The sequence below is a fragment of the Furipterus horrens genome, unplaced genomic scaffold, assembly GCF_987537825.1.
Source record: "Furipterus horrens unplaced genomic scaffold, mFurHor1.1.pri manual_scaffold_4, whole genome shotgun sequence".
NCBI lineage: Eukaryota > Metazoa > Chordata > Mammalia > Chiroptera > Furipteridae > Furipterus > Furipterus horrens.
The window spans coordinates 200,363,870-200,388,617 of NW_028327174.1; the positions used below are offsets into that span (position 1 = coordinate 200,363,870).

General features: G+C 48.8%; 1 protein-coding gene across 1 annotated transcript in view; it reads left to right on the forward strand.

Moving 5' to 3' along the window:
• GPR107 (G protein-coupled receptor 107) overlaps positions 1 to 24,748 on the forward strand; it is a 51,159-nt gene continuing 26,411 nt past the window's right edge. Inside the window, exons 1-7 of the mRNA XM_090274899.1 lie at positions 1 to 170; positions 15,595 to 15,717; positions 16,025 to 16,075; positions 16,301 to 16,380; positions 17,305 to 17,444; positions 19,479 to 19,516; positions 21,320 to 21,376. Coding sequence (XP_090131025.1) covers positions 30 to 170; positions 15,595 to 15,717; positions 16,025 to 16,075; positions 16,301 to 16,380; positions 17,305 to 17,444; positions 19,479 to 19,516; positions 21,320 to 21,376 — 630 coding nt within the window. The 5' untranslated portion in view covers positions 1 to 29. The remainder of the gene's footprint in view (positions 171 to 15,594; positions 15,718 to 16,024; positions 16,076 to 16,300; positions 16,381 to 17,304; positions 17,445 to 19,478; positions 19,517 to 21,319; positions 21,377 to 24,748) is intronic.

The following is a 24,748-nucleotide window of genomic DNA, read 5'->3' on the forward strand; positions in this document are numbered from 1 at the left end:
AGGAAGCAGCTGGTGATGCTGGAACAAACATGGCCGCCCCGGCGCCCGTTGACCCCTCGGGCTCCAGCTGCCCTCGGCGGGTCGCGGGCCTCCGGCTGCTCCCGCTCCTGGGGCTGCTGCAGCTACTGGCGGGTCCTGGCCTGGGCCGCGTCCACCACCTGGCCCTCAAGGTGAGGCCGGTTAGGCTCGGGCGGGGCCGGGGCGGAGGCCGAGGCCGTTCCCCTCGGGGCTGGAGGCAACTTTGTCGCGGGGCGGGGAGGCTCTGAGCGAGCGCCCCCAACCCTTGCCCCCGGGCTCAGCCGCTCTGGGGTAGGGGTCTGTTGCGAACTGCGGCCATGGCGGGGGTCCTCGCGCCGTCTGGAAGGGGCAGAACTGCGGTGAAACTGAGGACTCGGGGGGCCGCGGCCTCCCCAGGGACCTCGCTGACGGCAGCCAGCGCCTCTTCCTCCCTTCTCAGCTCCGACTTTTGTCCCCGACTTCCCTCGTCCGCCGTCTCCGCGCTGCCATCCCCTTGTGCCTGGCGGTGCGGCGATACCGCGAAGTCGTAGCGTGTTTCCGGTTCGGCTGACGGTGCTCTCTGGGCTGAGCTAAGCGGGGCTCTCCGGGGGAAACTGCGAGTTTCGCTTCAGACGCATGGCCGAGCATTAACAGCGTGTTTATAACGAGCGGGTCTTTTTATCCCTCGCTCTTGTCATTGCCTGTCTGGGGAAGAGAGGAGAGGCCTAGAACGATCGCTTGGACCTTGTTTTCTAACTCACAGCGAAAAGGCATCCAAAGCTAAGCCAGATGGTTCAGCAGATGAATCTACCTGGAGAATAGAAAATAGATCGTTAGGACTCAAATCCTTGTACGTGGTTTTCCTAACATGCAGTCTTCTAAGAAGCTGTGGGATTGTAGAAAGTTTGTCCTACCAAAACACATTACTCTAACAGACCATGAGGCATTATATTTTGGGAATGTAGAGTTTAAAGAATAGAGAATCTGCCAGAAGGCCTGGCCAGACCCATACACCGTACTTTGGGGTTTGTAAATAAAAATTAATCTTGATTAAATGGTTCTCAACTGCAGGGAGCGAGGTGAGTCTTGACTTCTTTTGAGAATCTGCTAAAAGCTGTAGAACCCGTCCCCAGAAAAGTGCACGCAAAAGCTTAGAGAAAACTTTTCTTGAAATTTCTAGGGCTTTATAATCCTGCCGAAGCTTGTCCGAAAGCTCCATCCTCCAAGCTTATGATTCCAAGTTCAGAACTCCTGATCTTTAAAATTCTTTAAAGTTATAATTTAAGATCCTAAGTCTTAGATTAAATAATAGAACTGAGGTCAAAGAGTTTATAAATTAGAGACGAAGCTACTAACAGGGCACACTGGATCGTGTCTGTTGGCTTCCAATACAGCAGTCTTTGTATATTACACTTCTAGAATGACGCTATCAGGTGGTATCATTAGTTAACTATTGACAGTACAGTATTGGTATATATGTAGATTGAAAGAGTATATTAACCTCAGGGGTAGAAACAAATTGAATAGTACAGTTCTGGTGACTGATTCCTCCCTATTGTGATAAGTTACTTAATGTCTTTAATCTTCGTAACATGTTTCTTAAGTACTCTTAAAGTAAATTCTCACTTCTTGCTGAAGCGAATGGAAATCCTCTGAGTAGAGCCTGCACCGGCATCAACATTAGGTTGTCTTGTTTTGCTTGAGACTGAAGAAATAGGAGACTTGGTCGGGTTATAGACCCAGACTGGCAAGAATAACATGTAGAGAGGTCACTGAGTACCAGAAATATGCATTGATCTTTTACAAAACTTTTTATCGTAGAGAATTTCAAACACACCTAATGAGACAGAATAGTATAATGAACTTCTATGTAGCTGTTACCCAGCCTCAATAACCGCTAATCAGTGGCTAATTCTGCCCCATCCTTACACACATCACTTCTTGCTTTGCATTTTTTTAAAAATGAGAAACAAGTCATTTCATTTCTTTTCTTTTTAAAAAAAATTTTAAAAGTTTTATTTACTTTTAGAGAGAGGGGATGGGAGGGAGGAAGAGAGGGAAAGAAACATCACTAGTTGCCTCTCACACGCCCGGAACTGGGGACCTGGCCCGCAACCCAGGCATGGGCCCTGATGGGGAGTGGAACTGGTGATCTTTTACTTGGTTCGCAGGCCGGCACTCAATCTACTGAGCCACACCAGCCAGGGCTCATTTCTCTTTTTATTCCGTTATTCTTCCGGTTTTCTCAGTCATCTCAAATTCCTTCTCTCTTGATCTTTCTCTAGATTCCTTACCTTTTGAAAATAACTTTATTGAGGCGTAGTTTGCATACCATAAAGTTTGCCCTGTAAGTATGAAACTCAGTGATTGTTGGTAAGTTTGCTGATCTGTGCAGCGGTCGCCACAGTCCAGCCATAGAACATTTCCATCACCCATAAGAGGTCCCTTGTGCTGGTTTACAGTTAATCCCCACCCGGCTGCCGACAGCCGCTCGTCTACTTTCTGTCTATAGATTTGCCCTTTCTGGATATTTCATATAAATGGAACCACAGAGTATGTGGTCCTTTGTGTCTGGCTTCTCTTACATATGTCTTTGAGGTTCATCCATGTTGTACCATGGGTCAGTAATTCATTCCTTTTAATGGCTGAATACTATTCCGCTGTGTGGATTACTACATTTTGCTTAGCCATTCACCAGCTGGTGGACCCTTGGTTTCCATTTCTGGTCACTATGAACGATGCTGCTACCTGCATTTTCATGTAAGTCTTTGTGGGGACATAGGTTTTCATTTTGGGGGGGGGTCATTCCTAGGAGTGCAGTAGAATTGCTGGGTTATATGGTGGGTTTCTATTTAACTTTCTTTTTTGAGGTGTAATTGACATACAATATTATATTAGTTTTAGATGTACCACCTCGTGATTTGACATTTGTATATATTGCAAAATGGTTGTCACACTAACCATCTGTAGCCTTACAAAGTTACTATTTCCTGTGCTGTACTTTACATCTCTGACTTTTTTATTGTGTATGGTATTCCCTCACTTATCGCAGGTATTACGTTCTAGACCCCCCGCCCCCGCGGCAGGTGAGAATTCGCGAAGTCGGAACCTTATATTTATTTTAGTATTTATATATATTTTAAGGCTTTATAAACCCTTCCCACACACTTATAAACCTTTCCCAGTCCCTTATTAACCTTTTCCCCCCTTATTAACCTTTTCCACACTTTTATGAACACTACTTATGTTCTTAAACATATTCTACACTCTTAAACCTGTGTCACTTTAACAACATACGTATACCGTACCACAAAATCCCGCGATATAATGAAAAATCTGCGATAATTAAATATAATATTTAAAAAAACCCCGCGATACAGCGAGGCCGCGATATAGAGGGGGACGGCTGTAACTGCAAGTTTGTGCTGAATCCCCTCATTACACCAATCCGCACCCTACCTCAGGCAACCACCAGTCTGTATCTATGAGTCTGGGTGGTTTGTTTGTTTTGCTTTTGTATATATTTATCTTTCTAAGAAACTGCCAAACTACTTTCAAAAGTGACTGTGCCGTTTTACATTCCCAGCAGTTCATGAAGTCCCCCCCCACTGCTTTTTAAAAATCCTCACCTTAGGATATGTTTATTGATATATTTTTTTAATCATCACCTGAGAATATGCTTATTGATTGGCGAGAGGGAGAGAAACATCCAGTGAGAGGGAAACACCAGTCGATTGCCCCTTGTAGCGGCCCCCTGGCCGGAGGACCGCACGCGCAGCCTGGGTCTGTGCCCGGACTGGGAAGGAAGCCGCAGCCTTTCTGTCCCTGGGAGGACTCGCCCACAAACGGAGCCGCACCTGCCAGGGCGGTGATTTTGTTGTTGTTCAGAGAGGGAGATACAGAAACATTAATCCGTTGCCTCCAGAATACACTCCCAACCAAAGATCAAACCTGCAACCTGAGTTTGTGCTCTAGCTGGGAAAATAACCTGCGACCCTTTGGTGCACCAGATGGTGCTCCTACCCATTGAACCACCCCGCCAGGGCTGAAGGTTCATTCACCTTCCTGCATATTGTGCCAATGTGCCCAGGGACTGTGGGAGCGCAAGGAGTCCTGGACCCTTTAAGAGAGGATAAGACAAGGAAGAACCTTAGAAAAAGGGTTTACATGTTAGGAAAGGAACCAGCCAAGAGAAGCATACAGGAAGGGCAGAATAGTCCAGTTAAAGGGGGCGGCCTAAGCGTGGCGGCAAGAATCCGTCCGTTGTGCTTGGTACTGGCGGGCGAAGAGTGAAGAGCAGCCCTGGCCGGGGTGCTCAGTTGGTTGGGTTAGAGCATGGTCCCCATGCACCAAGGTGGAGGGCTCCGTCCCCAGCCAGGACACATACAGGAATCCACCACGGAGTGCATGAATACGTGGAACAATAAATCGGGGTCTGTCTGTTCCTCTCCCCAGCCCCACTCCCTCCCTCCTCCTTCCCGCCCTCCTTCCCTCCCCTCCCCCTCCCTCAGTCCCTTCCACCCTCCCTCTAAAATCAGTAAATGAGAAGGGTGCCGTGCAGAGCAGAGACCTGTAGAGGTGGGCCCTAATGACATGTGGGGGCATTTGACTCCCTGTTGGAAGGGGAGCCTTGAAGTTTTTTAAACTGGGAGTGACTGAATAAGACTTGCCTTTAAAGGTTTATTTTTAAATTGATTTTAAAAATTTATTGATTTTTTTTTTTTTAAATCCTCACCCAAGGATATGTCTGTTGATTTTAGAGCGAGAGGAATGGGGAGATTGAGAGAGAGAGAGAGAGAGAAACAGTGATCTGTTGCCTCTCCCGTGTGTGCTCCTGCCGGGGATCAAACCCACAAGCTCAGTCTGTGCCATGACCAGGAATTGAATCTGCAACCAGGGAGAGAGAGAGGAACATCGGTTTGTTGTTCCACTTATTTATGCATTCATTGGTTGATTTCCTTTTTCCTTTTTAACATTCACTTTTTTAGAGAGAAGGGAAGAGGGGGGTGGAGAGAAGGAGAGAGATATCTATGCGCAAGAGATACATCATCGGTCGCCTCTGCACACCCTGACCTGGGGACCTGGCCCGCAACCCAGGCATGTGCCCCGACTGGGAATCAAACCAGCAAGCTCTTGGTTCGCAGACAGGCGCTCAGTCCACTGAGCCACACCAGCCAGGGTCTTTGGTTGATTTCTTGTATACTCTGCCCTGACTGGGGGCTGTACCTGCAACCTTGGTGTGTTGGGATGACGCTCTAACCAAACTGAGCGACCCGGCCAGGGCTAAGATTTGCATTTTCGATAAATAGATTTCTCTGGGATCTCAGTCAGGGGCAAGACTGGAAGCAAGGGACCAGCCAGGTTATAGGCATGTATTCCAGGTGTGAGACTAGGGACTAAAGTAGGGAACGAGGAGGAGGGGTAAATGAGGCACTAATGGAGGGGTGAGGGAGGAGGTGACGTCTAGGTTGCTGGCAGAGGTTAAGACGGTGGATGTTGGTGCCACTACCTAGCAGGCCATAGCAGGACAGGAATAGGAGCAGGATGAGCTATTACTGTTAAGGTGACTAAGTAGCTGGGAAGGGAATGTGGGCCAGATGCATACGTACCCTGAGATCGTACACACAGGTTCCCACCCTCCCACTCACATTCGTGGTGGAGGATTGAGTTGGAGGTGTGATTATCTAACTGGCATATTTTGCAGAATGGGAAGGGCAGGTCCTGTGTAATGACCCATTAGCATAGCTGAATTACTCCTTTTTCTCATATTAAGCCAACAGAGTGAGGTACGGGGACTGGGCTTGAGCACCTGCTGCTCTTTTCTTACTCAGTGCGGGCCTGGCTGATGTGAGTGTGCAGCCTGGTCTGGGTCTTCTTTCCTCTGCCCTTGCCCGCGTGCTGCCATGCAGTGGGGCAGTCCGGAGCCCTGTGAAGGTTATTTTAGCACGAGCACCCGGCCACCGGAATGCGAAAGACTCCTGGCCTCGGTATACATTTTAAATGACCTTTTGTACAGACATTTTAGTGTTTCCTCTCTTGTAAGTATGAATGTCTATTAAATATCTGTTCTTCGGCGTATATCTATAAACATATAGCATGCCTTTTTTTTAGTGACTACTATTTGATGGCATATATGCCACTTTTCTTCTGAGAATATTAGTTAGAATAATCAAATGTTTGATTGTTGGGGTTTCTTAATAAAATAGTCCTGGAAAATTCCAATGATTGTTTTGTCTTTTTTCTGCTTTTATTGCCCTTCCTCTCCCCCTTCCACTGCTGCCACTGTTACAGATTTTTGCTTTGTTTTTCTCTGTTCCCAGTGCAGAATAGTGAACATGTGGGTTATTTTTTTTTTGACAAATAGGAAAAAAGTTAGGGTCAAGAAATATTGTCTGGGCTGCACAATAGGTTTTCTTTTCCTTTGTCTCTAGTTGAACAACGATAGCAGATACGTGTGGACCAGGTCATTAAGCCCTGGAACAGTTCAGTGTAACTGATTAAGAAGGTGGGTATATGGGTATATGTATTGGGTTGACTAGTATCCCCCCAAAATTAATGTCCACGTAGGACCTCAGAATGTGGCCTTATTTGGAAACATCGTCTTGCAGATGTGAGTAGTTCAGACTGGGTCATACTGGGTTAGGATGGGCCCTAATTCCAATACGTCCAGTGTCCTCACAAGCAGAGGAGACACACGCAGAAGCAAGGAGGCCACGTGAAGGCAGGAGCAGGGATTAGAGGGACGCAGCTGTGAACCAGCCCTAGGGATGGCGAGTGACAAGTCAACGCTCCAGAGAGGCGAGAACTTTTCCCTCGAGCATTCAGAGAGGGAAGGGTCACGTCCGCGCCTTGGATCTCCAGCCCCCAAACTGTGAGGGCCTAACCCTTCTGTGGTCTTCAAGCCACCCGGTCTGGATGTTTGTCACAGCAGCCCTGGGAAACTGATACATCATCTAATAAACTTTGTCTCAAAGCTCTACCGGGGTAGCACCGTGGACGTCCTTACCGATGTGGTGATGTTTGTAACTAGATACACCACGTCGTTCTTTATGGGAAGTACTCTAGAGTCACTGCCAGTTCATCGGGATTCACCTGGTCACAGTGGCCTCATGGGCAGAGGCGCTCGTCTTTTAACTTCACGTTTGTCTGTACGCCAGGAGTTTTAGGAAAACTTATTTCAGTGAGAATTGATTTCTCAGTGTGTAAATGTTCTTAAATGCTGACAAAGCATGCGAGAAAAAGCCAGGCAGAGTCTGAGAAGAAAGTTGCATTCATAATTAAGACCTGAGACCACATTTTAAACAGACATTTGGGTACAATTTTGGTTTAGAATTTTGACAGTCTTAAGATTTTAATTTTACAAAGTAGTTTATTGAAAACAAGGACAAAGCTTTCAGAATAATCTGGTGCTTTGCTTTTTCGAGTGAGATTCTCTGAATACTAATCAAATTACATTAATTCATATTTCATCATCATCATCATCAAACTAATGCTTATTTCCTTGTTTGGATTAGTACTTTGGAAATTTTAATTATGTTAGGGCCACTGATTTCAGATAATATAAGTCTGCTTAGCAATGCCAGGAAAACTACAAGATTTTACAACCAACCCTATAAATATGTACCTGGGAACAGCCCTGTATTTTATGTTCCTGTAACCTTGACTTCTCATGGATGAGTAATTTTGTTTAACTTGATAATCAGTTTACTGTGATTAGGAATATAGCATGTTATTACAGTTATGTTTTTTAAAAAAGCCCTTACCAGATACACACTGAAATATTAATAGATGACATCATAGCATATCTGGGATTTCTCTATAAATACTTGAGATGGGGGGTGGGGAGGAGCTTAGAGGGACAAAATTGACCACGAGTTGATGGTTTGAAATTTTCTGTAATAAAAACTTTTTTAAACAAACAAAAGGTATACCATTTATTTGGTTGTAAAAGTAAATATAGGTGATTAAGACCACAGGTTTGGGGCTTAAAACCAACCCACGTTAGAATACTAGCTGTGCCACCCGCTCGTCGTCGTCGGCAGCCGTCCGTCTCGAGAGACGATGGCGTAGCTTCTTAAGAGTCTATCTGCACCGCCGAGAATGGCTGTGCAGTCCGACTCGGGAGTGACACGGTATCTGTCTCCTCCCGTGTTGAATCGACATCTTGCGATGACGCTGAAGCTACAGAGCCTGGGCAGGGTGATATGGAGGGTCTGCTGTTGCCCATGCAGCAGACCCCCCCTCTCTTCGCAGCTGAAGGGTCCAAGGGAAAGACGGAGTCAATACAGCTTGGCTTCAGGTGCGCCGCAGGAGTTGCCGGTGTTGACTACAACGTCAAACCGCCTTAGGGACTCCGGCTCCGGATTTTCTGTCGGGGTTTACTCCCTTAGCCTTTCCCCTGAAGAGGTATGCCGCAAGGCAGCGGAGGTTTTTTGGAGTCAGAGTTTTCCTTCTCTGATGTGCCCTGACTGGAAGATCGAACCAGTGACACTTAGCTCGCAGGCCGACGCTCAACCACCCGCTAACACTGTGATTATAAGCCGCTTTTATGACTGAGCCTCTGTTTCCTCGTCTCTAAAGTGGGCGTACTAGCACCTGCCTCTGAGCGCTGTAATAAGGACGAATGGTGGCAAGTCAGACAGGTGCCGGCGACCTCTGACCTCGGTGACTGCGGGGCCAGCGCTGCTGGAAGGGGCAGGGTGGTCGCTGGGAAGGTGACAGTCTCCACTGCTGGTTCTCTGGTTCTGGTGCCGACACCCTCCTGCTGCTTCGACAGCTCCTCCGCGCCTGTGGCTCCTTCTACTTTGTCTGCCATCAGGAGACTGGCACTGCCCCTTCTAGGAGAGCCACTCGCACCCGGAGGGACAGACGCGAGTGCTGGTGTGTCTGTCTCCCCGACACCCGCCCAGCCCCGATGCTGGCGGCCGCTCTCTGGGGTGGGCAGGGCGTCCGCCCCAGAGCACCCAGGCCTGTGGCTTCCCCGTGGTGGGAAGAGAGGTGTTCTTGTTCCTGGACAGTTAGGACTGACTGTTGGGGATTCTTTTCTGGGACCAAGTATTTGTCATTATTTGGGCCTCAGCCATTAGTGGCATTTTGTAAATACTGATTTATTTACATTGAATTAAACCAAATAAAGTGAATGAGTAATTAGACTGTATGACCCTGCTGATCTGTTTTAGTCTTAAGAGTTCTGTGTGCCGATGATTTGTGTAGGGAGAGATACAGGAGTGCGCAAAAGTAGGGTGACAGTTGTGAGCATGCGGAGAAGTTCTCGTAGTTATTAATTAGTGCATTATTTTCCATACCGACAGCTGTGAACCTCCTTCCACCCACGCACGTGCAGGCTCTTCTGTACCGCCACCCCTGTCTGAAATGGTGACGTGATGACCTAAGTGGGGCTGGGACGGGGTCAGGTGAGGCTCCTGCATGTGGCACTGACAACGGGTCATACAGCAGCAAGGGGTGGGTTTTCGGCAAGTATTCGTTAGAAACTTAGGAAATATAAAAAGAAGTATAAACAGAGAATTGTTACCCTCCCCGTGGTACTGATCTTTGCATACTTTGGTGAATTTTTTTCAAATCTGTTATAAATAAATAAGTGTAAATATTTAGCCTTTAAATTTTTCTTTTTAAATTTAGCTCTTACCTCATATAGTTTGGATTCTGCTCTTTGCATTTAATATTTTTTCCAGCTTTACTGAGGTATCATTGACAAAAATTGTACTTAAGCTAAACGGTGTGACAGTGTGATACACGTACACATTGTGAAGTGGCTACCACGTCAGGCGATGACGTACCCATCACGTCACGGCGCTCCCTTGTTTTTGGTGAGAACAATTAAGATTTTTCTAAGCAAAATTTAAGTGTCCAGTACAATGCGGTTAACTACAGTCACCGTGCTGTACATTAGAGCTCAGAAATTATTCATCTTGCACATATGAAATTGTATCCTTGTTTTAAATAAGATTTTTATTTCTTTTTAGAGACGGGGGAAAGGAGGGAGAAGGGGAGAGAAACATGTTTGTTTGCACACCAGCCAGGGCTAAAGCTTCGTCCCCTCTGACCAACGTGTCTGTCTTCCTCCACCACGCGCTCCCGCCGCTGCCCTGATAACCCCCATTCTGGCCTCAGCCCCCCAAGAACCCGACATCGCTGCTCTCCGCATAGAGTGAGCACCGGTATCACCTCTCTGCCCAGCTTGTTTCACTGAGCGTGCTGTCTTATACAGGGTTTCATCTGTCACGTCACAGATGATAGCACAGCCTTCTCTGTAAGGGGTGTGTGTGTGTGTGTGTGTGTGTGTGTGTGTGTGTGTCACAGATGATAGCACAGCCTTCTCTAAGGGGTGTGTATGTGTGTGTGTCACAGATGATAGCACAGCCTTCTCTGTAAGGGGTGTGTGTGTGTCACAGATGACAGCACAGCCTTCTTTAAGGGGTGTGTGTGTGTGTGTGTGTGTGTGTCACAGATGATAGCACAGCCTTCTCTAAGGGGTGTGTATGTGTGTGTGTCACAGATGATAGCACAGCCTTCTCTAAGGGGTGTGTGTGTGTGTGTGTCACAGATGATAGCACAGCCTTCTCTGTAAGGGGTGTGTGTGTCACAGATGACAGCACAGCCTTCTTTAAGGGGTGTGTGTGTGTGTGTGTGTGTCACAGATGATAGCACAGCCTTCTCTGTAAGGGGTGTGTGTGTGTGTGTGTGTGTCACAGATGATAGCACAGCCTTCTCTGTAAGGGGTGTGTGTGTGTGTGTGTCACAGATGATAGCACAGCCTTCTTTAAGGGGTGTGTGTGTGTGTGTGTCACAGATGATAGCACAGCCTTCTTTAAGGGGTGTGTGTGTGTGTGTGTGTCACAGATGGTAGCACAGCCTTCTCTGTAAGGGGGGTGTGTGTGTGTGTGTGTGTGCGCGTGCGCTCATCCCTTGACTGCCACTCAGGTCGTGTTCCTGTCCTGGCTCTTGTGAATAATGCTGCAGTGACCACGGGAGGGCAGCTGTCTTTTTGAGGTAGTGATTTTAGTTCCTTTGGGTGTATGCCCAGAAGTGGGATTTCTGGTTCCAACTTTCTGAGCAACCTTCATACCGTTTTCTGTAACGGCTGTTCCAGTTCACATTTTCATCACGGTGTGTAAGGGTTCCCTTGCTCCGCATCCTGGGATGGGATGCCGCTGCCCACGGCTCCCCTGGTCGCAAGCGTCGTGGGGACCCTCAGGGTTTAGGAGATGCTCGCCTGGCGGGGAGGGAGACGAAGCGGGTGGGGGGGGGAGGCAAGGGTGTGCCCCTGGTAAGCAGAGCCCGTCAGTCTGCAAAGGCGCGGTAGCCACTTTACCTCTGCACTCTGTCTTCGTCCTTGTCGTGGGCCGCCGCTCTGAGCTGAGTGAGGGTCAGGTGCGAGAGGGGCCCTGGCACGTAGGGCAGTCCTGGGGAGTGAGTGGTGAGAGTGCAGAGCTGTGCTTACGGGCATTCAGAAACTCCTCCGAAATGGGTTTTTAGTGGCGTTGTATTGTTAAGTGAGGTGACACAGAGAAGTAGCTCAGTTAGGGCATCATCTCCGTAGGCCGAGGTTGCGGGTTTGATCCCCAGTCAGGGCACATGCGAGCATCAAAGAGCTCGCTCTCTCTCCTCTCTCTCTCTCTCTCCTCTCTCTCTCCCTTCCCTTCTTTTCGTTCTCTCAAATCAATAAACAAAACTTTTTTTAAAAAAGTGAGGAAAACCTATAAAGCAATGTACTGTTTATATGGGGGGAAAAAACTGTTGTGAGATTGCAATTGGTAGATTGTCCCCAACAAACCTAGGAAACATACTGTGGTGGGCTGAATGAGTATAAAATTGTTTTACAGGCTTCCATTTCACTACACAGCATCTAAATGCTGGATAAGTCAGAATAAGCTTACTTTTAAAATGTAAACTTTATTGAAGAATAATATACATGATAAAATACTTATAAGCATACAACTCTTATAATTTTCACTATGTAAGCACACTTGTGCAACCAAGCACTTCCAGAAGTTCCTTAAGGCCCTCCTCCCCCAAGGACTGAAAAGTCTGTCCTTCCCAAGAATAATCACCACAGATTAGTTCCCGCGGGTTTGTCTTGAAGATGGCTTGTTTGGCGTAGCATGACGCCTGTCGGATGGATCCCCAGTGCTGCATGTGGCAGGGATTTGTTCCTCTTCCTTCCTCTCTCTCTGGCCCTTCTCGTCTGGGATTCTGCCGAAGTATTAAACCCTAATGTCTTTTAACCTAAAAATAAAGGCCAGAGTGAGAGGCAACAGCGTTTGTTTGAGATCCAAGAGAGCAGCCATTCAGGAAGCACTGATTCAGGCAGAGACCCCTGATTCAGGCAGAGACCCCTGATTCAGGCAGAAACCCCTGATTCAGGCAGAAACCCCTGATTCAGGCAGAAACCCCTGATTCAGGCAGAAACCCCTGATTCAGGCAGAGACCCCTGATTCAGGCAGAGACCCCTGATTCAGGCAGAGACCTCTGATTCAGGCAGAAACCCCTGATTCAGGCAGAAACCCCTGATTCAGGCAGAAACCCCTGATTCAGGCAGAGACCCCTGATTCAGGCAGAAACCCCTGATTCAGGCAGAGACCTCTGATTCAGGCAGAAACCCCTGATTCAGGCAGAAACCCTGATTCAGGCAGAGACCCTGATTCAGGCAGAGACCCAGAGAGCGTTCCAGTTAGGAGCGGGAGGGGAGGGATGCTCATCAGAGTGCAGGGGAACAATTCCCTCGGTAATAGAAGGGAGGCATTTCTGTAGGTGCAGATAAGCACACACAGGTATGCTAATGCTAAAGAAGGTTTTACACCTCCACTCGGGCGGCCATGACCTTGTCACCATGCAGGCGCGGGTTAGAGGACAGTGCTGCTTGAGGCCTGGGCCAGAGGCTGACTTGCAGGTTTTAACATCCCGAGGTTTGAGGAGCGAGACCTGCAAGGCAGCGCCTCTGGGACGGCAGCTCCGACTCCACGGTTAAGTGGCTCCAGTTACATGATTTTTCACACATCCTACAGCATCCATCACATGTAGTGGAATTAACGAGGATGGTAGTAGCCTCGTAACACCTGCGGGAGAATCGAGAAAATAGTCACTCACATCGTTTTCTGTAGCGCCCAAGCCACACACCCCCCAGTCCTGAGAAAGGCCGTGAGCTTCAGCTCTTCTGGGGGTCCCCCCCCACCCCCCCGGCAGCTCCCTAAGGCCTCCCAGCAGATGGCTTCTGTTGTCTTAGCTGGCTTTTCTACTTCTGCCTGGGAGCGCCGGCTTGCTGCAAGCCTCTCCATCCCGTCAGGAAGTGGGAGTCTGGCCAGCATGCTTTACATGCATAGCCGGGCTCCGAGGAACAGAAGGGAAATTCCCGAGGGCCGAGAAACTGAAAGCAGCGGCAAGAAGGAGCTGGAACTCCGGTGGGTAAAAGAACACAGGCCCGAGCTGCCCCGCAGCGTTGCAGAAGCGGGACCCGAGAGCCTCGGTCTGTGCCCAGCTGGTGGGGGGAGCAGGAGCCCCAGCCCCGGGCCCCTCCTCGGCCCAGGATGTGGGCTGCTCCCAGGGCTCTGTGCCTTGAATGGAAATACAGTGGCGGGAAGATGTATGTCTTTGCTGTCTGCGTGTGGGGGAAAGGGAGAGTTACGATTTTTCTGCCGAAGGTCTGCTCCAAAGCCTTTCCTGCTAGGTAGGCCTTTGGTGTTTGCAGTTAGACCGCCTCTAATGTCCAGGAGATCCACCTCTGAAAGTGAATAATGACCACTCACACAGAGAAACCGCCTGCTGTGACTGTCAGCAGGGATGACGAAGAACAGAGTTAGGCCCCAGAACACCTCAATATGTTGTTTAAAAACAAAAGGAAAAAAAAACCTGTATTTAGAATTGAAAGAGACAAAGGATGGAATTTAAAAATATGAGAAAGAGGCAAAAACACTGGCAAAAATGACTGCTAATTTGAGGAAGAACCAAATGTAAGTTTTAGAAAAGTGCTTTGCATAGGGCCTTGCAGAGAGGCTACTTAATACCTGTTAGCTTTTGCAGGCTGATTGAAGGTGTTCTGATTTAGGCGAGTAGCTCTCAGTGTGAAACTGGGACTGTCTTTGTGGACCCTCAGTTTTAGAAATATCACTAATACAGTGTTACCCGTCCAAAGTCCGTTTGCCTGCGGCGTCCGAAGACCAAAGCTCAAAGCGTCCAAGGTAGGAATATGGGAAGGCTTATGGACTGAGAAGTCACCAGTCAAGAAGGTGGGGCCCTAGTAGTTTGTCATCTTAGGAAAGTACAGCCCTGACGGGTGTAGCTCACTGGTCAGGGCCTCAGCTAGGGCATCTGTCACCAGCAAGGATTTATTCGGGAAACAGGAAGGAGCGCCACCCAGCGCATGCAGACACGGCAAGCCATGTGCACACTTGGGCCTGCGTACCCAGGTGGAGGGGCATTTATAGACTGGAAAAGGAAGTTAAGGGAAGGGGAATTATAGAGCTTTATTATAAACATAGACTCCTTCCTGTAGGGTTCTTGCAATTACTAGGGTGCATGACTGTCCATAGGAGCCCTCGCTCCTTCCATAGACCCTCCTGACGGGTGATGTCTGTTTCAGGTTCCAGCTAGCCTTTGTCAGCCTTGAAGTTTATTAACTTAACCCTGACTGGTGTGGCTCAGTGGGTTGGGTGTCGTCCCACAAAGCAGAAGGTTGCTGGTTTGGTCCCAGGTCCAGGCAGGTGCCTGGGTGGCGGGTTTGGTCCCCAGTGGGGCGCAGACGAGAGACAGCTGACCGCTGTTCCGCTCCCACACTGATGCTTCTCTCCTCTTCCTTCCTCCCTTCCCCCTTCTCTAAAAATAAATAAAATCTTTTTAAAAATGTATTAACTTAGTTGGGATTGGAATCACCCCTTTGAGACAGTTTCAAGCAGGTGTGACAGGCATTTATTTGCCCATGTGGTTCAGTGTCAGCAAACCGCAGGATTAGCCTGTGTCCAGAAGATCCTGCCCCCACCTGGCTGGTACCTGGCATTCATTCCTTCTGCGTAAGGCTTTGTTTCCTGAAACCCAGCATATGTAACGTTTTTAGGTGCACATGAACCTTTGTTAGAAACATGAATTATAGGGCAGAGAAGTAATTGCAGGTGCCCTTCAGCATCCTGCAGTGGGAGGAGCCAGTTACACCCAGCTCATGCGAAGGTTTATGTACGTGAGCGTATTGTCAGAGCAGCCCCCCCCCCCGCCCCCCGCATGTTTGTGAGTGCCTGCCGGATGCCAGGCCTTGTACTAGCAGGAAGGGGGGCGAGGATGACTTGAGGCATTGTTCCTCCTGCCCTGGAATCCACATTCCAGCTGACCGCCGAGGCTGGGCCGTTACAGACGCATCAGCACGCGTTAACAGCCGTTGTGTCAGAACTGGCGCTAGCCCCTGACTTCCTGATGAGTCGTCTTCAGCTTTCGGAACGAGGTACGGTGCCACGGCTGTGTATTTTCCTGAGCGTGTGGAAACCCTGGCCAGCCAGCAGGCCACGAGGCGCCGTGGTGTTTCAGGCGAGTGAGTGGGCTGAGGAATCGGTCAGCGTGTCCGTGTTACTAACGCCACCGCCACCATCTTTCTAGGACGACGTGAGGCACAGGGTTCATCTGAACACCTTCGGATTCTTCAGGGACGGGTACATGACGGTCAACGTCAGCCGCCTGTCGGTGCGCGAGCCCGAGGGAGCCACGGACCGCGATCTCACTGTAAGCGCCCCCACGGCGTCGGGGCTCTGCCATTCTCTGTGTCGTAGGGGCCAGCTTTGCCCCGTCCTGAGTAAGAAATGCTGGAGCATGGAGAAAATAAAACTTGTGAGCAGGAAGCCGGTGGTTTTATTTTTGACACTTGAGTTGTAATTCTTGGATAATTTTAGTCATTAGTGATTCTTCTTACAAAATGAATGCTAAGAACACTGAGAGGAGGCCAGGCCAGAAGAGCCTTTTCTTCCCATTGAGCAAGAAAGGTGGCCGCCAGGTCATGGTGTTGGCATTGACCTCTGCTCTTTGATCTTAGGTTGGATTCAGCCTGGACCGCACGAAGAATGATGGATTTTCTTCTTATCTGGTGAGCATTGGGTGCCTGACCCAGTCACTCCCTCCCCTGGAGCTCAGGTCACCGGGTGGGGACACTTGGCTTCTGCCCTGCCGTGTCCTTGAGGCGGTGGCCACTGGGACCTCCAGGCGTCATTTGCAGCCGGTGCTGAGCGCTTACTTGCCTCGCTTGCGGAGACTGTCTCTTGTCCTAGCGCGAGTGAGTAAGGTGACAGGTAACTGGGCCCTCCTTCCTTAGGACGAAGACGTGAGTTACTGTGTTTTAAGGAAACAGCTCGTCTCTGTCCCCCTTCTAATCCTGAACATCTCCAGAAGTGAGTAAGTAATCCTACTGTTCCTTCAGCTCAATCCTAGGGTAAGGTTAGGTCCTTAAGCTGTGAGCACTGAGACCTGCCGTTGGCCGAACACTGTGCTGAGGCTGGAGGTTAAAAGCAAGACGAGGGGCCAGAACTGCCCTCCCAGGGGTCTCAGCCAAGTGAGGGTGGGGAGAGCTGTGGAGTGGGGGAGGCTTCAGGCAGCTGGTGGCCCAGCCCGCCTTCTCCTGAGGGGACTCCACCCACGAACGAGGAAGGGAGCAGCGTTTCCAGCGAGGAGAACGCGTCTGCAAAGGCAGAGCCGCAGGAAATGGTGTGGGGTGTTCCGCAGAGTGAGTTCTTCCTCCTGTCGAGCTACGGGAAGGCCGGGAAGGCTTGTCCCCACGCAGGGCCGGAGTGCTTCCCTCCGGTTATGTTGTGCCAGCTTAGGTCCCGCGTGCGCTTATGTGCGTGGGGCAGGGCACCCAAAGGTGAGCTGGTGAGTGGGGACAGGGAGGAAGTGCGCTGTAGGCGGGCCCCTGACAGCTCCCACTGCCCCTCGTTGTTCCCCGAGACCACACTGCAACGTTTATTGTTTTGTTTTTGCCTCTTGTTCCCTTCCCCTTGTATGCCAGCTTGTTGAACATGTCACAGATAACTTAGTGGGGACGTATTTACATCGGCACTGCATGGTTGCCAAGAGTTGGAGCCCTAGAGAGATACTGTCTGGGTCCTTGCCCAGCTGCTTACTAGCTGACTGCTTTGGGGAAAGGTCCCTAACATCTCTGAGCCTCCCTTTCAGCGTCTGTGAGCTGCGGACGGCAGACTCTGCATCACAGGACCACATGAGATGGTGAACCCAGAGCCTGAAGCAGGGCCGAGCATGTCACGCCCACAGGGCCACATGCATTCCTTTCACCTTCCTTCCTTCTGTCTTATTTGAATATAGAGTGAAATTAAAATCTCCACAAGAAGCTGGTACCCACTTACCAAAGATCATCTTTGGCAAGGATGAGAAGGCCCTTGGCCAGAGCCAGGAGGCCGGTGTTAACTCTGCTCCAGCAGGCGGCCAGACTGAGCAAAAACCAGGTAAGCGCGGGGCGCGGGGCGGAAACCAGCGTTCGCTTCACTGCCCGCCTGTGTGGGTTCTTGTTGTTCCTGAGTAAAAACAAACACGATCTTAGCATTACTTATGCTAAAATATGTAATCATTACAGAAAAATGTGGAAAATACGGAGAAGGTGAAGAAAGAACAATCATTTCCCCTTCCTCCCAGTGTTAAAGTTGTGGAAATGGGGGTTTCTGTCTGAGCTTGTTTCTTAAGTCTAGAGCATTTGATTTTTAAAATTCATAGTGGGATTTACTATTTTAAGCATCCTGTTCACTGAAGATAGTTTATACTTATCAGATATCCCGTTAAATGGATACTGTAATTTGCTCAGCCTTTCCCCTAAGGAGACACATTTTTGTTTTGGTGCTTATAAATACTGCTGCATTGGACTAATTTGTTCCTAGACTTTTTTCATATATAGAACTTTTTTAGGATTGATTCCCAGAATTGGAATATCTGGTTCAAAGGATCTGAATGTTTTGAGAATATTGATACATATTTTTGGTTCCTTTCCAAATGAGTTGTGTGAATTTATATACTCTGTCAGAAAATATGTCGCCGTGCCCTGGCCAGTACTGGTGGTGTGTCTCTCTATGTGCGCGTGCGTGTGTGCGTGCGTGTTTTAGTAAGAAAGGGAAAGGCAGAAGGTATTCTTGTTTTTCTGTTCACTGTTGTTACTAGGCTGTACTTTTTCTCCATATGCGGATTAACCACTTTATATTTATCACCTCTTTTATTAGCTGTCAGGTTTGTCTAATAATTTATATGAGTTCCTTAAAGATAATTTCATATTTATTGTATTAGTTTCACATTTTTCTAGTTTGTCACAACCCTTAGCCAAGTTGGAAGACATAAAGTGCTGTATTCATGTGGTGGGGTGTGGCTTGGGGTCTGTGCACTGTCTCCTTGTTCGTGTTCCTCGCGCCCAGTAACCGTGTCCTGGCCAGGAGATAGTCTGTTTCTTCTTTTTCTTCTGAAACTCTCCCTTTCTGCAGGGAGTTTGAGATCCCGTTTTCCTCATGAAGAGTATCTTAAGTAAAAATAAGGCCCACCTGCCCTCTCTGTTCCCTGAAAGAAGGCATTACCGATCTTCACACTTCTTGCTGTAGAAAGAAAATGTATGCATTATGCTAATATTATTTGCTAATTAATTTTTCCATGTGTGCAAACAAATCACACATTTATTTTCTTTTATTTTTTATTTTTTAATTTATTTGTTTATTTTTAGAGAGGGGGGCAAGGAGAAAGAGAGGGAGAGAAACATCCATGTGTGGCTGCCTCTCATGCGCCCCCAGCTGGGGACCTGACGTGCAACCTAGTCATGTGCCCTGACTGGGAATCGAACCAGCAACACTTGGCTCGCAGGCCGACGCTCAATCCACTGAGCTACACCAGCCAGGGTTCACGCATATTTATTTTAAACCGTAATCTGTTTTCAAACATAGTTAGAAAATCAGGAAAGTCACTCCACGTAGCATCTGTGGCAGTGATATCATGCTAGACTGTTTAGAGATGAGTTCCCTGTTGGTACTGAATATTATCATTTATTGGATCACATTGATAATATAATAAATTTTGGTTTGCTGCTTCTGCAGCTCAAGAATTATTTTGGGATCTAAAGAGATGGCTGTCCATACCCTGGCTGGTGTAGCCCAGTGGATTAAATACTGGCCTACAAACCTGAAGGTCATCGGTTCAGTTCCCGGTCAGGGCACAGGCCTGGGGTGTGGGCCAGGTTCCAGTTGGGGGTGTGCGAGAGGCAACTGGTTGTTGTATCTCTCCCACATTGATGTTTCTCTCCCTTTCTCCTTCCTTTCCTATCTCTCTAAAAATAAATACATTAAAGTTTTTAAAAAGAAGCGAGAGATGGCCGTCCGTAAGATAGCCTTTGATTTCACCTTTTTTGTTTGAATAATTTGATATTAGATAATCTAGAGTCTCATAAAATGATAATGTAATGTATATATGAGCTGAATCCTACAGTAATGCCTTTTCAATGTTTCTGCTTCTAGAGAGTGGAAAGTCTAAAAGAAGCACAGTGGACTCAAAGGTAAGAATTAACCATCCACTTGTGCTCAACTTTCTGGATATGTGTGTAGAAGTATGCGTTTTTTAATGTATTTCTGTGCATACACATACATAGGTATACACACATACATACACGTGCCTGATCTACAGGGAGCTGCCTTCTATTTGGGGAGATAATGTTGACACCCTGGCACAATTTCAGAGTAAAATTGGGTGTTGATTTATATAGCCCTGTGGTGATAGTGCGCAGAGAGGGAAGTGAGCTCCCAGGAGAGCCTCGGGAGGGAGGCATGGGCAGGGCTGGGGTGTGGTGGGCTTGTCTGGGGAAGAAGAGAAGGAAGGGGGTGAAGACTGTCAGAAACAAAGACTGGCAGTGGAGATGAACGTGGCAGGTGCCGGTTTGAAGTAGCAGGTACGTGTTTGGGAGCAGAGAGAGGAGGGTCTTAGATGTCACGGGGCCGGCTGTGCGTGCTGCCGCCTGCCCCCGGCTGCTCAGTCGTCGTCCCAGTGGTGAGACCGACTGTCACAGCATCGCCGTGCCTGTGTGCACGTCACGCTGCTTGTACCTCGCAGCGGCCCAGCGTGCGAGAGGGGCGATGCTGGCGGTTCGGACGTGCCAGAGAGAGGCCTCGTTCACGTGGGAAGGTGAACGTTCTTGGCTTAGTAGGGAAAGAAAAAGGTCATGTAGTGAGGTTGCCAGGATCTGTGGTAAGAATGGGTCTTCTGTCTGTGAAACTGCCGAAATTATAAATTACATGGTATCGTACATAGGAATGCAGTACACATAGGGTTTGGTACTATCTGTGGTGTCAGGCATCCACTGGGGCTCTTGGAGTGTATCCCCTGCAAATAAGGGGTTCTGCTGTCTTTAAAATGGCACTTTGAACTCTGACTGGTGTGGCTTGATTGGCTAGGTGTTGTCCCACAAAGGGAAAGGTTGCCAGTTCGATTCCTGGTCAGGACACACGTCTGGGGTCCCTGGACGGGGCACGTACGAGAGGCAACTGATTGATGTTTCTCTCTCTCGTTGCTTCCTCTCCCCGACCCCCACTTCACCTCGCTCTAAAAATGAACAAACAAATAAATAAAACCCAAAAAAGTAAAATGGCATCTTGATAAATTTTGACTTATGTGTACACCGGTCAAGGTACCGCCACAATCAAGATAGAGAACATATCCATCACCCCAAAAGTTTCTCCTGCCTCTTCCCCACACTTCTGTCCCCAGGCACCCACTGAGCTGTCACTAGATTACTTTATAAAACTGTGCAGATGGACTATGCAGTGCGTGCCCTCTGGGGTCCTCTTTCCCTCAGCATGGTCACTCTCCGTTCATCGGGGTGCTGTGTGTGTCACCAGCCCCTTCTTTCCGTCACGCCATCTGCTGTGCCCATGGCCATGTGCCTATCACTTGAAATCGGGCATGGAATCCAGACAACTGAGAAAGGAAATGGGTCAAGAAAAATTAACATTTTCTGTGAAAGGGGATTTCAAACATCTTAAAAGAATGGTGGATTTTATTTTCAGGAAACTTCTTTTTATTTTAAGATTTTATTTAGTTACTTTCAGAGACAGGGGAAGGGAGGGAGAAAGAGGAGAGACACATTGATCGGTTGCCTCTCACCCTCCCCCCCCAACTGGGGACCTGGCCCGCAGTCCAGGCATGTGCTCTGACTGGGAATTGAACCGGTGACTTTTTGGTTCACAGGCCAGCACTTCATCCACTGAGCCACACCAGCCGGGGCTCGGGGAGCTTTTACATCTTTATTTTTCTTAGCTTACTTTTTCTGCCAGTGTCCTAAAACAGGTTGTTAATGTCTTTTCAGGTGATGGAAGAGAAATCTTTTTCTGTTCATAATAATGATGGAGCAGTTTCATTTCAGGTATGTATCTTCTTTGAGTAAAGCTTTGCAGAATTTCTCTGCCATGTAAAGGGTGAATTTTTAAAGGAATTTTGAACTTAGGGATAATTTAGGCATGCTATGTATCTGTCACTTAAATACAGTAGCTCTCTCCATAACAAACCTACAAGGTGGGTATTATCACTCCCCATGTATCACATCATATGCCCCTGAGAATGAATGGCTTCACAAATGTCCAATATAAGTGACAGGGCCCAGATTCCACCCCCGTTTGGCCTGGCTGTCCCCACAGCTCTGCCTCTCTGACACTGCACTGCTCCCCTTCAGCGCTCCAGCAGCATAGGGCTCTACCTGATGGGGCCACTGGCGATCATTTAGGGCGGCCCTGTGCTTTCCGATGAGTTCACTGAGACTCGGAGGCCTTCAGCGACCCACCCAGCTGTCACCATTATTAACTGCCTGTGCACGGGGTAGGACATTGGACTGGACCTCTGCACCCCCGTGCTGGCAGGTGGCCTTTGGGCAGCTCACTGCACTTCTGAACCTCGCTCTTGAGTCACCCAAATATGGAAAAGGACGGAGCCTGTTTCACAGGGGTTGTTAGGCGTATCGTTTTTAAAGGATCAAAGTGCTCTGGAAAGCACTACACAGAAACCTTCATGATCAATTTGTAAAAATCACTGCCTCTTTTCTGACCAGTTTTCATTAATTGAGGTACGCTTTCCTTAGAAACGCGCAGGCCCTGAGGGTACAGGTCAGTCCGTTTGGGCAAATACGTGCCCCTGCGCGGCCCACTCTGTCGTGGTTGCCTTGCCTTTACCACCCCGGGAAGTCCCTGTCCCTGCACGCGCTGTGCTGGCTTCTCCCAGCGTCGTTGATTTTGTCTACTCGTATGTGTTCTCTGAGCGTAGTGGCCGTCGGTACCAAGCGCTGGCTGAGGGCGTGTGGAGCGGTCTCCTGGCCCGAGTCCTCAGCGGCTTTCCCTCCTTCTCAGAGTCACAGCCCAAGTCCTTCCCTGGTCTAGGCGCCCACGAGGTCCGGCCACTGTCATTTTGCCCTCAGCCCCTTTGTCTGTCCCCTGCCCCCGGCTTGCTGTGCTCCAGGCACGTGGGCTGCCGCGCTGCTCCTGGAAGAGGTCACACCTTCAACTCCCCTTTAACTGGCCCCGCTGGGAGGGACCCTCGTCCCTCAGACCCTCAGGATTCGTTTCTTTGTCCTTGAAGTCTTTGTTCAGATGTCACTTCTCAGCAGAGCTTCCCCCCCCCGCCCCCCCGCCCCCCCCCCCGCTGTCTCCTCCCTCAGTGCTTCTGGTCCCCAGCGCCGCCGCCGCGCTTGCTTGTCATGTCACCGCCAGCCTCTCCCCTTAGAGGCGACCAGTGGGCAGGCCGTGTTTCCTCTCTCATTGCTGATGGGAGTGGAATTCGTCCCCGTGACCCTGGCCCGTCGGGGGCTTTCCCTCACGGGTTACGGAGATGAGGGAGGGCCGGGCATTGTGCTGAGGCTCACATGAGGCCACTATCTCAGTTCGTGCTCCCCACAGCTCTGGGAAGCGGGTGCTGGCATTGCTCCCCGTTCGCAGATGAGGACACTGAGTCTCAGAGAGGCCAAGTAACTTGCCTAAGGGGAGGGTTCCAGCCCAGGTTGTTCTGACTCCAAGGCCCAGGTGTTTAAGCACTCTGCTCTACTACCTCCTTAAGAAAATGCAAAAGGCGCTTTTCTCTTTTTCCCCTCACTTTAAAATGCCTGTTAATAAAATAAGTGGTTTGAATGTTATTTTTAAAAGGTTCTTAAAAAAATAATTACAGAAGGAAAGCATTACAGAATATTGTGAGTTACGACGCTTTGTGTCAGGGCGGTGTCCCAGGGAAAGCGGCACGTGTGCCCGCTCCTAGCGTCCTCGGGACGCACGCGGCAGGCAGTGCCCTGGCAGCTTGCCCTCGCCTGGCTTCCCCTCTCCTGGGAGGGGAGTCTGTACGTGACGCCTCGCTGTTCTGCCACCCAGTGTCGCCCGTTTGGGACAGTGCGGTCTCGCTGCGTCTGTCTGCTCCATCCACGGCACAGGGGCGTTCGTTCACCTCCAGAGCAGAAAAGGGGCTGAGAGCTTATTCCAGCTCTAAAATTTACATTTTTGCTTTATTTTTGTTTTTATTTTCTCTTTAAGGGTCAGGTATCTATTCTGATCTCCTTAATGATTCTACTGATTTTTTAAAAGTATTTCTTAGGAACTTTGTACGAATTTTACTTTGAGAACTAAAAGTTACTAATATATTTAGAAACATCTTCTTTTTCTCGTGACCTTCTGTGGACTAAAACACACGTCTCACGTTGGCAAGGATGCGTTAGGGACGGGGTTTAACAGATTAATAATTTCAACCTGAGTATTCTTGGCCTTTTTATTTTCATCTTCTTTTCAGAAGCCTCTTCCCCCAGCCCCCATCCTTTTAAATTGTAAGGCATACACAAGGGTGTTTGTACCTGTGTTGAGTACAAGCAGTTGTAAGTAGTCACCTCTATAACCATCACCTCTGACGAGAGGTGGAACGGTGCTAGCACCCCCAGACTCCGGTGTCTCACACAGAGCTTCCCAGCTCTAGACTAACCCTGACCGTGAAGAATGTTGGAATCATGTCCTTGCCCTCCTTTATAGTTTACCATCTGTATACGAGGCCTGTCTGGAAAAAGTCCAGCCATTGTTTACATAATGAGTGGTTTGTGTGACACCGATGGAACCTGGCAGCCAAGGGGAGTGAACTGGAGTGCGCATGTGTGAACAATGACGGCTTCACTGTAGTAGTCAACGGGGGCAGTAGATGCCGTTGAGTGAGCATGGGTAGTGCGTGGCTGTCGCATTAAAAATGACAGAGTGACTAAAGCAATGAGTCTGCATCAGATTTTGCGTTAAGCTTGAACATTCCTCCATGGAAACTATTCGGATGACTCAGAAGGCCGCAGCTCTGGCACCTGGTGATGGGCAGCGTTATCACCACAATGCACCTGTTTGTGCATCATGTCTCATGCAGAGTTTTTTTGTGAAACATCAAATCACCCAGGTGACTCAGTCCCCCTAACAGCCCAGATTTGGTGCCCTGTGACATCTGGATTTTCCCCAAACTAAAATCGCCTTTGAAAGGGAAGGGATTTCAGACTGTCGATGAGATTCAGGAAAATATGACGGGCAATTGATGGCGACTGGGAGAACTGTGTGAGGCCCCAAGGTATCTACTTTGAAGGGGACTGAGGTGTCAGTGTCCCGTGTATAATGATTCTTGTATCTTCTTCAATAAATGTCTCTACTTTTCACATTACATGGCTGGGTATCTTCTGGACAGACCTCGTATGTAGCCCTAAATAACACTTTAGTCTTGTAATAAAATGTTCTCTAGGATAGGCCAA